General features: G+C 53.2%; 1 protein-coding gene across 7 annotated transcripts; it reads right to left on the reverse strand.

Annotated features, from left to right (window-relative positions):
* Positions 1 to 24: 24 nt before the first annotated feature.
* Positions 25 to 11,029, reverse strand: MPV17 (mitochondrial inner membrane protein MPV17). 7 transcript variants are annotated; one of them, XM_032391659.1, is made up of 9 exons: positions 10,989 to 11,019; positions 10,412 to 10,486; positions 9,656 to 9,747; positions 3,329 to 3,444; positions 3,016 to 3,108; positions 2,839 to 2,934; positions 2,577 to 2,609; positions 2,271 to 2,323; positions 28 to 1,279 (listed from the first exon to the last, which is right to left on the reverse strand). In XM_032391659.1, exons 4-9 carry the CDS (start codon positions 3,434 to 3,436, stop codon positions 1,210 to 1,212), a joined length of 453 nt encoding a protein of 150 aa, XP_032247550.1. In that variant the 5' UTR covers positions 3,437 to 3,444; positions 9,656 to 9,747; positions 10,412 to 10,486; positions 10,989 to 11,019; the 3' UTR covers positions 28 to 1,209. The 7 variants fall into 7 exon arrangements, with proteins under 7 accessions (XP_032247553.1, XP_032247550.1, XP_032247552.1 ...); XM_032391661.1 differs by lacking the exon at positions 10,989 to 11,019 and adding an exon at positions 10,927 to 10,941; XM_032391660.1 differs by lacking the exon at positions 10,989 to 11,019 and adding an exon at positions 10,771 to 10,783.
* Positions 11,030 to 13,128: the final 2,099 nt, after the last annotated feature.

A 13,128-nucleotide genomic window follows, 5' to 3' on the forward strand; every position in this document is an offset into this window, starting at 1 on the left:
GAGCACAGGGGGCTCCCAGCTCCCGCTCTGGTACCACCCCAGAGGCAGCGAGGCCGCAAGGCAGCCCCCCACTGCCGGGATGCTTGGTCTTACTCCAGCCCCGTGGTCTGAATTCTAGGCCGGTCTGCCGAGGCGCCACTGGAGAGCCTCCGGCCTCTGAGTGCTTTCAGACTACAAAAGGCAGGTCCATCTGCTGCTGAGTTTGTCCCAAACTGGTATTTTCGCTGTTAGTTTTTCTTCTGGGAATCACAGCTGCAGTATTACTGTACCTCTGACCTTCAGTTAAGATCACTTGGTAGGAAGGGAACTTGTCTTAGTCTCTTCACACTGCTATACCAAAAATACTAGCAACTCAGTATCTTATAAACAGCAAACATTTATTTCTCACAGTTCTAGAAGCCAGGAGGTCCAAGCCCATGGCGCTGGTAGATGTGGTATCGGGTGAGAAGCCGCTCCCTAACTTTCATAGAGAGCACCTTCTCGTTGTGTCCCCACATGGTGGGAGCGGTGAGGGATCTGTCTGGGGCTGTTTTAAAAGGGCACGAATCCCTCATGACCTAATCATCTCCAAAGGCCCCCACCGCCTAATGCCATCACCGTGGGCATTAGGTTTTCAACAGATGAATTCTGGTGGGGACACCAACATTCATCTATAGCACATGAGTTCCAATTTCCACTCTGCCACTGGTCGGTGGTGTGGACAGGTCACCTCACTTGTGTGGACTTCAGTGTGCTCATCTGTAGGAAAAGATCAGGACTGGTTGTCTCTAGACTTCTTTCCGGCTCTAGAAATTCTGACTGCCCCACAGGTTTCTGCTGGGCCCTCCGCATCAGCTCTGCAGGTTTCAGACTACATACATACGTAACAGATCTGCGGAGGCCCCATATAAGGGTTTGGGGCCCCCAAAGAGCCGGAGCTCCAGCTGGGCTGGGAAGGTTAGAGAGCAGATGTAGCTGTGAAGAGTGGGGGATACGGGTGTGAGCTGCAGCGGACGAGGCCGTACGTATTTATGGAGTGCCTTCCATGTGGTGGGATGAGACCATTATAAAGGTTGTAATGATTTCAAAAGGAGTCAGGCGCTCAGCCCATTAAGTTCTGAGTGGCCACGGAACCCCAGGAAAAGCGACGTGCCCACTTCAGGGAGGCCGTGTGACCGCGCTGGGGTCAAGCTGCCGCGCTGCCCGCGCAGACACTGGGGTGAGGCCGGCCTAGAACGAGTGGGCCTTCCACGACAGGTAGGAGTTCCAGATGACCGCGACACACTGGACAACAGCCAACCTATGGAACAGGGGCAGCGGTGGCGGTGTGAGGACAATGGAGAATGAGGAGCAAGCATGGGGGGGGGGGGGAAGCTGGACAAGTGCTACGGAAAAAGAGGGCTTGTCCCTGAGAATGTCCACACCGAGGTCTCCTTCCTTCAGCCCTGAGGGAGGGACGGGCAGCTCGGACCAGAGGACAAGCAGGCCGGGTTCTGGGGCTGCCCGAGCTCTGTCTCTGGGACAAGAGCCTCAGAGCGGAACATGCTCATCTCGCCAAGGGTGGCCCTTATTCACGCCTGTGCAGGCTCCTTCCGAACACACGTCTCTGTGCATCTTTACCAGCTGAAGAGATTTTATCTTCCAAAAACGTCCTGCCTGCCATGAAAAGTAGTACCTCCTTCTCTTTATTGTCAATTTACCTTTCTCTGGTTTCAAAGAGTATCGCAGGGACCCTAGTGTTGAGGAGCTGGTCCACAAGTCTTCCTTTAAGCTATGCTCTTCAGAGTCCCCTCAGAAGAGTTTCATATTTTTCCCTGTCCCAATGCCCTTTCACCCCCAGCAATTTTACCTACTCATCTTGAGTTCCACTCTATTTTCTACTGTGGTTTCAGCAACTACCTTAATTATTAAGGTAGAACAGTACTCTGCAGTGGACTAACGGGCCTGGGTTCCTCCTTGGCTCTTTCGCCTGCCTTCCTGTCCTGCCTAGACTGTTGCCCCCCAGGCACTGTCCCTGCAGCTCTGCCGTCAAAGGTGAGAGCTCAGGCAGGATGGAGACGGGGCTGGGAGCAGGAGCCTCTTCAGGAAGATGAAAGGTCAGTGGGCAGGTTCTGGGACAGGTTCTCTAAAGGATAAGTTCTGAAAAGAATGCTCGAGAGTCTGAGGAACTCTGCTCAGGGCGGGGTTCTGGGAGGGTCAAAAGTGATTCAAGGTTGAAAGGAGCATCACTTTGTGTCTAGCTGTTTGTGACGTGCACCTTCCTTGGAGGGTGGGGTGAGGATGTGTCTTACCTGTAATGAAGGGGGACCAGGTAGAAGTTGCCTAACTGCACAGCAGGCCAGAGCTACAAGAGAAAGAAGGTTAAGGTTGGGGGGCTGCCTCCCTCACCGACCCCCAGACTCACTGGTCTTCCTCCAGCTTCTGCAGACAAGAACTAGGCGAACGACTGGGTGAGTGCTTCCCTCAGTATGGTGCCCACACTGGGGACGAGAGAGTCACCCCAACTGAGGGGTTTCTCTGGCGGGAGGACCCCCGTCCCTGGGCACTTCCAGACCCAAGAAAGCAGGAGAACAGGCAGCTGCGGCGTCAGCGCTTACGTAGTAGTTGGTGACAAGGGCGTCGGGATAGTCCTGAGGAGACAAAAGGAACAAACTGACACGAGCACTCACTTCCACGCAGCGCCCCCCTGCCGCCTGCAGAGCACGCCCGACACAGCGGCTGTTCAAAGACCAGACTCGACCACAGCCCCCACCCCCCCAGCTCCTCTTCTCCCGGCCTGGGGCTCCGGCTGCATCCCACCTGGCTCCTCCCCACGAAGCCGGCCGCCAGCCGGAGACCGCCCCCACCTGCCCAGCTCACCCGCCGTAGCTTGGCCCAGTTGTCTTGGGCTGACAGGCCATTGAGTGCTCCTACCAGTGGGAGGAAACAGCCCAGAAAACATGGGGCAAAGCCCCCCTAGGGGAGAGAAATTAAAGTTCTGTGACGCCCTCCCCCAGCACAACTCATGCTTCCCGAGTCCCTTTTCCTTCTGCTCACCTGATCCAACAGCATCTTCTTTAGTGCATCTACCTTGGTGGTGCCGGGGATGAGGCGGTCCAAAACCCTGTACCAGCCTCCTACTACAGGGCCCTGAAAGGAAACCCCAGGGAGGACAGAGGGTGTGCGGTGAGGGGAGCGCTTGCCTTTTGCATCACAAAGCTCTTCTCTCAAGGATTAGAAACCAAATCCCAGTGGAAGCAGACACTCGAGGTTGGCTTAGATGTAAGAGAGGCCAAGGGAAACTAAAGAATGACGTGGAACTAGGACCACCGTCCAGTCCTCCAGCAGCCTGGCTGTGGATGGAACTTACCACAAAGCCACAGCCCAGGGAGACCATGATCAGGGTCCGGCCAGCCTGGTGTCCCCGCAGACCTCGCTTCTCCACCAGCTGCTGTGAGATAGTGTCACCCAGGCCCATCAGGGACCCTGCGCAGGGGACACAGGTGTTGTCAGGATACCTTCTGGAGATGGGCTGCCATTCCAGGGAGGGAAGGAAGTCCCTGAATGAGGCTCTGACACTTGGAGCCTAAGAGATTAATTCTGGGGCAAATGGCCAGTCCTTTACTGCTGCTTCAAAGCGTCCTGTTAGAAACTGGGAGGGGCAGCCTTGATGAGGCTGGGGCCCACAGACTCTGCACAGAGTCCTAAAGGGAAGTCACAGTCAGAGACTGCAGATAAAGGAGAATCTAAGGTGCTTGGGCTGAGAACCATGGACTATCAGAATTGGAAAAGCCTTCCAGATAATTCCATCCAAACTCCTTATTTTCGAGGTATAGAAATGAAGGTCTGGGACCTCACATAACCAGTAAGTGGCAGAATCAAGGCAAGAACCAGGTGGCTTGATTTCCTACACAGTGATTTTTCCAGGACCCATACTGTAAATAGATCATGTGTAGAATGGTAAGGAACCCTGGGGTTTTTCCCCCAGTCCCAGGCAAGACCCTGGAAAGTGTCCTTCACCTTGGTCTTGGGGTCTCTCTTTGTGAAGGACAGCAAGAATTCTTCTTCTTCTAAAACACGAGTGCTTACATGGTCCCAGGCAGGAAGATGACTGGTTGAACCGATAAGAGTCCCCACAAGGAGGAGTCCTGGTCACCTCCTAGCACAATCAGGTAAACCCAGACTCCCCCCCCATTCACAACCTCAGACAGAGTGAACGATAGATATTATAGCCATTTCCCATCCCCAGTCCCCAGGTCTTTGTACCCGCTTCCCTTCCCTCACTCATAGACACTCCATCCCAAGCAACCCTCGTCAGACACCCACACCCAGAAACCAAGATAGAAACTGTCACTATTTACAGAGCCCCCTGTCAGTTACAGTGGCGTGATGGTTTCCAGCAAACACACACACAGAGGGTCACTTGGGAGTGACCAGATGATCTCCAGCTCGCCTGTCTGTCTCACTGAGTAATGAGAGCCCCTCTCCAGCCCCACAGCCACCACTGTCCCTGTGCCCTCAATTAGCACTGGGCAAACACATCCTTTAACCCTAGTCCTTGGTACAGAGCTGGCTCTGACGTCCATGCTGGCTGCACACTCACTGCTCTTCCCCCACACCCTCCGCAAAGCCCTGTCCCCGAGGAGCCGCATCCAAGGCAGCTGGGGCCACGGGGGAGCCAGGCTGCTGGCCCCAGAGGCACCCATCATGGCAGTCCGGACTCTCCTCTCCCTGAAACTCTCAAAGTGCTGGAGGCTCTTCCCAGAACGTGCTAACCACAACCTCCCAGAGGGCAAGGACAGAATCCTAGACTTTTTTTTTTTTTTTTGAGAGAGAGAGAGCACAAGCAGGGGGAGCGGCAGGGCAGAGGGAGAAGCAGACTCCCCGCTGAGCAGGGGGCCCGATCTGGGGCTCGATCCCAGGACCCTGGAATCATGACCTGAGCCGAAGGCAGACGCCCAACCGACTGAGCCACTCAGGGATCCCAATCCTAGACATCTTTGTTCCCTTATCCCCCGCCACACCTAACCAAGGGCCTGGCAGGTGCTCGGAAAACCAACCAAGGAAAAATGTCAAATGTACTGCCCCAAACAAAAGGCCCACTCCAGGAAGGGCGTGAGTAGCCCACAGGCCCACGTGTCAGGCTCAAGGTGTGGGGACCCGTGGAAGCGGAGGCTTGCTCCCTGCTCCACACCGTCGGCACTCATCTCCCTACCTCCTGCCTCACCTCCCCCAGGAGGGCCTGCTGCCGTGGCCATGCATAAAGGCAAGGGTACCCGGAGAAGGCCTGCAGAGGGCGGAACAGAAGGCAGCCGCTTCTTAAATGAAGAGACCTAACAGTTTGACACTCTACTTTAGCAAAATGTTTACAGCTTACAAATGGCTCTCACACATGTAATCCTCATGAAAGGTCTGGGAGGTAGAGTCACACTTCCATTTAATGTCTTTGAGAGATGAAGTTATTTGGTAAGGAGTAGAGTGGGGCCGAACCCAGGCCTTCTCTCAAGCAGGGGCAGGAGGCTCGGGAACCACAGAAGGGGCGGAGACTTGGGCGCAGGGGTCAGGGGCGCCAAGAGGCCTCTGGCTTCTACTCGCAGGAGATTCCTGCCCAAACAAGGCCCCAAAGGCCATGCGTCAAAGACTCTTGGACTAATGCATTTCCTGTCTTTTGCTGCCCAGGAGGTGACCCTCTCTGTTCCTTGTCACCTTGTGGGGAGGGCAAGCAATATTCCTAGGTCACAACAGTCACAAAGAGAGGGAGGTGTGTGTTTTCACTCTTTGTGGCTTGCCAACAGTCACCCAACAAGCTGAAGACAGAGCAGGAATGAACCACAGTCTGGGGAGCCAGCAGCCTTTGAGAAAGACGGACCCCAGGACCCCAGACCATGCTCATCAGGCAGAAGGGCAGCAGTGAGAGGGAGTGGGCTTGTAGCTCTGGAGCCCCTGTGGGCTCTGCCCATTTCAGACAGAGCCGTTCCCCGCGGCTCCTCCTCTGCCCATAGATCATCGGGGCGCTGGGCTTGCAGCAGCTCCAGGGCGGTTGAAGGCTTTGGTCTGAGCACAGAGCAGGCCCGCATCTCTGGCCCAAGTGAGTTCGAGCAAGAAGAGCTGACATTCAGATTCCTCACTCTACCTTCCCCAATGCCAGAGCCCAAACAGGCCCCAACTGAGTCCTCCTGACATATATGGTTGGTCTAGATCTTTCAGTGCTCTGGCTCCCCTTGCCTCGGCCTTGTTTCCAGGGGGTTGGAGCCAGAGACCTGCGGAGACGTAATGCCCGAGCCCTGATGGGGCAGGGTGAGGGGCTGCCGGGCAGTGATGCCCAATGCCAGGCCGGGCGTGGAGCCCAGCAGGCAGACGCTGGCGCAGGTGTGACATCATGCCCTTGGGTAGGTGCCAGTTCTCATGCCGTCACTCACCACCGGATTCAGCGGAGTGAGGGGGTGGGGGGCAGGCTGCCTAAGCACCGATCTATTTGGGACCACCCCCTGCCCGCTAGTGGAAAAGCCCCAACTTCCACACCGTCTTCCTAGTTCCCTCCTTCTCCTGTTTTGTTCCTCTCCTGGCTTTTGTGTATGGGGTCGTAGTTGCAAGAAAATAAAGTGCTAATGGAAGATGAGAAGGTTGAGGGGCTGGGGCGCCTGGGTGGCTCAGTCATTAAGTGTCTGCCTTCGGCTCAGGTCATGGTCCCAAGGTCCTGGGATCGAGCCCCGCATCGGGCTCCCTGCTCAGCAGGAAGCCTGTTTCTCCCTCTGCCACTCCCCCAGCTTGTGTTCCCTCTCTCGCTGTCTGTCAAATAAATAAAAAATCCTAAAAAAAAAAAAATTTATGTGGTCTTAACCTAAGTTTCATAATTATAAATAACCGCAAAATAAGGGGCGCCTGGGTGGCTCAGTCATTAGGCGGCTGCCTTCGGCTCAGGTCATGATCCCAGGATCCTGGGATTGAGCCCCGCATCGGGCTCCCTGCTCGGCGGGAAGCCTGCTTCTCCCTCTCCCACTCCTCCTGCTTGTGTTCCTGCTCTCGCTGTGTCTGCCAAAAAAAAAAAAAAAAGGTTGAGGGGCAGCAAGGTGGAATGGGGAGCAGGAAGTGTGTCCTTGAGAATCAGGCCTGGGGTGACAGGTACAGCTCCTGGCATGGGGCCAGCGGTGCTGCTGACTCACTTCTCCCGAGAAGTCTGCACAGTTAAAAGGCTGCCTGGGCTGGGGGCTGGCTCTGACAGACCCCAGAGGCAACTGAAGCCTAGCAGAGAGGGGGAGAGTGCATCCTCTGGGACTGCTCTGAATGCTCTCCCCATTCCTGGCCCGAAGCTGTCCTACTGCTCGAAAATGAGACAAAACGGAGGGCTCTACAGCTTGTCAGGGATGTCAGCCCAGACCAACGGGGGCTACACTCAGCTTTCGAAGGCCCCGTAGTCTCGAGTGCAGGGCAGAGCACTGGGAAGTGTGCTCCGTTCTAAGGCCAGTCCTACCGCTGACCATGGGGACCCCAGTGCACGTCCCCCCCACCCCTGCAGCAGTCTCCTGCTCTATGGTATTGGGGCTGGACTGGACGCTCCAGGGCCCGCTGAGCTCTCACATCCCGGCAGAAGTCAGACTCCAGGGAAACCAGTGTCTGCCCCTCGGCTGCCCCCTATAGCAGGACTAGAGTGGCCAAAAATGGATGGAGCTGGGCCCGGGGCCCACTGGAGACTGGAAGGGACCTCCAGAAAGGACGGGAAAAGGCTGACTCAGGCTCTGCAGAACACACAGTGGACCTTTTCCCAGGCTGCTCTGTTCCTGACTTTAGCTTGGTCAACACTAGGCGTATCAGACACTTCTTTTGAACCATTTCGGATCTTGATTCACTTATCCCTTATTCTGGCCACTAGTGCAGCTCAACCTGATGAATCCTGCCTCAGGCCTGGGTCATACCCGGGGCTGCGCCCTTGATGCCTTAGCCGGGGACTGTACATAGGTGTTGACATCCCACGTGGCAAACCTTTGACCAATGTGGGATGAGAGCTGCTGGGTAAAGGTTTCTTTTCTCCAGAAAAGGCTATTCTCCCCTATAGTCCTAAGAGGCATTTCAAAGAGCTTCTCAGTCAGTTTTAAGGGATGGGGCAGCCATGTGCCTTAAGCAGTATGCAATCTGACCTTCCTTATATCGGCTCTCCCTCCTCCCCCATGGGATTACTTCCTACTCCCTTACAAAGTACCTGCACCAAAGCCCCAGTCTCTGCTGTTAGAGAACCAAGGCTGAGAGAGTCACCCATGTTCAAATTTAAGGCAAATGGAACAAACAGAGCCAAAACACCACTAGAAAAAGAACAGCTTGGGGGCGCCTGGGGGGCACAGTCGGTTAAGTGTCCGACTCTTGGTTTCAGCTCAGGCTGTGATCTCAGGGCGTGAGATCTAGCTTTGCATCGGACTCTGTGCTGAGCGTGGAGTCTGCTTGAGATTCTCCTTCTCCCTCTGCCCCTTCTGGGCTTGTGTGCGCTCTCTCTCTCTAAAAAATAAATAAATAAATCTAAAAAAAAAGAATAGCTTGTCGTGTGTGGGTTGACAACACTCATGGAAAGGGCCAAGCCCCGGAGCCTTTATGTCTATTAAGCATTTTTTTACTTCTAAAGCCTTTTCACAGAGATAACCCTCACGCTGACTCTGTCAGGTCACTAACGCAACTCAACTGCTGAACAAGGAAACTGAGGCTCTAAGAGGTTTACTGACTTACTTGTCTCTCTTCAGGTAGCTACTGGGGGCTACAACTCTGAAATTCGAATCCTGCTCTTCTAACTCCAAGTCTGAAATCTCTATTCGGTCTTCCAGTGTGAGGAGCTATCCCAGGGGGCCGGAGGAAGCATTGTGCTAGGATCTAAAAACAGAGCTAAACCCACCTTCTCCCTTTATTTGTAGTTTGATCCAAATACACTAGCAGCAGGGAAGAGGTCTGAGAAAAGTGCTACCTAGAAAGTGCTTCAGGGCCGCACAGAGATGATGTGCGCTCTGGCACCGACAGACAAGCACCCCAGTTCGGCCACATATCTGTGCAAGGGCCCCTCTGAAGGACAGCTCCTCCCCTTGTCCCCCGCACACCCCTTGGGCAGGGAAACACAAGGACTGTCCCTCCCTCTCTCTTCTTGATGGCCACGAGGGGGATCCTTCCAGCAGTGAAGGGCCCTGAGGGAGTCTGAGGCTGGCAAAGGGCCCAGCGTGTCAGTCCCCATCGCAGCCCCACAGTCCAGCATGAGTCACCACACACGCAACCAGGTGAGTCATGCAGGCTGACGGACGCTCTGAGGACAGGACATGGGGTGGTTGGGCACGGAGGTTGGAGAGGGGCCCAGGGAGGGGCAAAATCGCCCATCCCTTGGCCAGTCACCCAGTGAAGTTTCTAGCGCTTCACCCAGTGAAGTTTCTAGTGCTGAAGTGGGGCTGTTCCAGTAAGAGGCCTGCTGTTCCTCCCTGGCTTCCATAGCCTGCCACTCCTCGCAATGGTCTTCCTCTCAGAAGCCCATGGTCCGCCCTAGAATCCTCTTCCCTTCCTCTAAACATAGGCAAGATCCCATCTTAACCCGATCACTCTTCACTGCCCCAACAGTCATAGACCTTCTAGTCCTCTCCCCTGTAAAACTTACGTATCTCTGTGCCATCCCCTCACTTCTTAGCTAAGGTGAAAAATAAAGATGGTAACAAATGCAGGTAAGTCACTGGATTACCTTTGTTAGGTTGCTATCCAATCACTGGATTTGGAGTAAACATAAATCCTTGATTAGTGTATTGTTTGGGGATACATACATGGGTAGTAAAACTGTAAGAAAAGCAAAAGAGTGGTATAAACAAAACTCAGGAAAGTAGTTATTTCTTGGCTTGTATGAGTTAGGGATAGGTGCTCAAGGGTTCTCAAGCTGGGTACTGATACAAGAGTAATCAGTTTTAATACTATTTAAACTGTACACACATGTCTTAACCATTCTTTTGTATCTTAAGATATTATTTCATGATAAAAAAAAAAAAAACAAATGAAGAAAAATAAACTGGGGTAAGAGTCCTGATCCCAACACTTACTAGGTGTGTAATCTAATGTGGACTCAAGGGATCCTAGCTCACAGATCTTTGTGGGGACCCTATGAGATAATGTGTTGAAAGTATTTTGCACACTGTAAGATGTTAGAGGGGCGTTTGCTATTGTTAGCTTTCTAAGTTAAGGCCTCCTGGGGGAATGCCTTTAACCCGAAGGGATGACTCGTCAGCTCTCTGAGGACTTTCAGATCCTACTTTACACCTAGGTATACCCTTCCCTTTGGAACAACCTTGGGGACCCACCCTCCAAAAGACTGGGGACAACTTCGGATGAGAGACAGCCAACCTTTCAAGGGGGCTCAGTAGAAGCAAAAAATGAGGGAGGTTTGGTGGGGTGAGCTTCTGCCTCCCCAGTCAGCCGGCTCTGGTCCCACTCAGGTCTATTCACTCACCAGCTGTCAGGACCTGTACCTTCCACGGGTGAACGGTCAGGGCTCGCTGGTATGCCCGCCAGAGTGCCATGATTCCTGTCAAGCCAAGAGGAGGGGGGTGTCACCCCCACTGCCCCTCCCCACAATTAAAGAGACACTTGACTTTCCCTTGTGTCCACTCCCTCTTCCCGACCCGCTTCCAAAATGTCCTAGAGGGGAGGGGCCTCAGGAGGGATGCTTCCTGGACAGCTTCCTGTCACAGGGATCGCCTCAGGCAATCAGGTAATAGAGGAAGGCTGTAGGCGGCTGCGGAATCTCGGTGGCAGTCACCCGCCACCCCATCTCTGAAGCAGAGCCACCTGGGGGGCCTACTTCCGTACCGAGACACTCATAAGGGCAGGTTTGCTCTGGCTTTCACCCAGAGCCTGGTCGGTCCCCACATTCACTCTTAGTTGGAACCAGCCCGCATCCTTCCTGAGTCCAACTCCACACCAGAAATAGTGTGGCCCCTCTCTGGGCCTGGACCGGTCACATACGCTTTGGACGCTCCAGGCACGCGACGAATTGAGCCAGGAAAGGAGAATCGCCCGGCACTCACCTGCGTTTGCGTCCTGCCCCTCCCACGTGACCCGACCTGCGCAGGACTTCCGCCGCAAGCCCCGCCCCTTCCGCCCGGCTGCCCCCGAAGATTTCCACCCCACGGGCAGCCGAGGCTGGAGTGGGAGTGGACTGAGCGAAATAACTCGTGGAGAACCGCTCAGCTGTCCGTCTGTGAGCAACCCCTTTTCCAAGTGGACCGCGCCGGGTCTCGGTGCCCCGCCTGCCATAGTCCCCAGCTGGGGCCGACCTCTGCGTCTTCATGCCCCTTCTCTCCCCGAAGCCCGGGCTTTTCAACCTGGACGGACCCTCACTGCTCCCGCACCCCGGAACTGGCCAAGGTGCTGACGCCCTTCTCAGTCTCGGAAATCAACTTGGAAACTATAAGCCATAGTTAAGTGCGTGTTATTTTTTCAGTGTCCCTGGGTCTTCACTAGCCTTGATTGTGAGCTCCTGAATGGGTGAAAATGGGTCTTGTTCGTATTTGGCATCCTCGTAGCACCTAGTTCAGTCTTTAAAGGTCCACAGTAGCCTTTAGAAATGCTGTGTAAAGAGGACTCCTTCATGGAAAGCACGGGATTCCAGAACCTCAGGTCTTGGTACTGGTTTTGTAACTTAGTGGGCTCTACAGCCTTGGTCATCGCTAGACTTGAACTTAAGGTTCCTCATCTGTTAGACTATGTTTTTCAAACTGGGCTCCTCAGTGGTAGGGGTTTACAAGATGATTTAGGGAGGTATCACTACAGGTTTTTCTTTACCTCGGCTTAAATATATTTCTAGAAAGAGCCACTTTTAAACAAAGGGATCCACAACTAAAAGTGTTTGGAAATCACTAGATTAGGTGATTTCTTAATCCCTTTTCAGCTTTAACATTCTAAAATTTTGTCAACATAGTGCAACAGCCTTCCGAGGGTGGTGGAAACTACTATAAGATCCCTGGCAGATTTGTCAGGCTGGCAGCCTTCACTTAACTATATTCAGGAAACCCACACTACAGGAAGCAGCCATACCTGATTCTTTCAGGTATGTAACCCTAACCCTAACCCTAAATCTCACTGATTCATACCAGCGAGTCCTGACCGTTCACCCGTAGAAAGTACAGGTCCTGACAGCTGGTGAGTGAATAGACCTGAGTGGAACCAGAGCCGGCTGATCTGGGAGGCAGAAGCTCTAGCCCCCATTTACTCAATTCTTGTATGATTAAGACAGGGAGAATCCTGTCACAGGTACTGGAGAAACACAATGAGGAAGCAAGATAATTCGATGTCACACTTAAAGGCTCCTATATGCAAAACACCATGCCAGGAGTGAATTTACACTAGTAAATTAATAGGAGACCAAATGTGGTAGGATGGAAAGTTGTTCTCTGAAGTCAGACTGTCTACTTTCAAATCCGAGCACCACCACTTAGTAAAGTGACCTTATTCAGACTGCTCAAACTCTCAGAATCTTATCTTTACAAGTAAAATGGGGCAATATCTACCTCATATGATTAAGTAACATATGCAAAATGCCTGAAATAGATCAAGTGTTTAAATAAACACTCATGTATCCTCTTTTCTTCCTTCCCTCTTGAGAACACATGGGAGGGAGAATTTTTAATAGAGAAATCTGGGAAGCTCCTTGGTAAAAGGTGAAATCTGAGCTGGGACCTTGAAGGATGAGTGTTGCTTATGTGGAGATGATGGAAGGAACGGTGTGAGCAAAGGCACAGGAAAAAAAGTACAGGAATCCATGGATAGTATAAAGTGGATATATTGGGAGGGAAGGTTGAAGTAGAATGGCCTTCAGAGAAAAGGGTTTATGGTAGAGAGAGAAAGCAAGGGCTGAAAGCATTCTCCTGATTTTCTTTTGGAGGTAGAGACCAAGGGTAAGAGTCAGGAGCAGGAGCAGGGCTGCCAGCACCAACCTACAGCCTCAACAGCATGGGTCCCCAGGCCCCATCTTTTCTGCCACAGAAGGTGGAATTCCATGATGCAATGTCAAGGGCCTGCCGTGGAGAAGCAAATCTTCTCTGCAATGGAAGGCACTTCCCTATCAGTCAGCTCAAAAACAAAACTGGCATAACCTGAGCTTGAACACAACAGGATGGTACAATACTTGCGTCCTTTGCACCGACGTGTGTTGTGATCCCTCTGCTG

Source organism: Phoca vitulina, unplaced genomic scaffold, assembly GCF_004348235.1.
Source record: "Phoca vitulina isolate PV1807 unplaced genomic scaffold, GSC_HSeal_1.0 scaffold63, whole genome shotgun sequence".
Classification (NCBI taxonomy): Eukaryota; Metazoa; Chordata; class Mammalia; order Carnivora; family Phocidae; genus Phoca; species Phoca vitulina.

Excerpts from the sequence above, each read along its gene's own strand:
- MPV17 (XM_032391658.1), bottom strand. The coding sequence starts at position 10,481 with ATGGCACTCTGGCGGGCATACCAGCGAGCCCTGACCGTTCACCCGTGG. Across the intron at positions 2,324-2,576 it reads CCCTTGTCACCAACTACTAC|CTCTGGCCTGCTGTGCAGTT; the intron begins GTAAGCGCTGAC and ends TTTCTCTTGTAG. Across the intron at positions 1,280-2,270 it reads CTGGTCCCCCTTCATTACAG|GTTGGCTGTTGTCCAGTGTG; the intron begins GTAAGACACATC and ends CCTGTTCCATAG.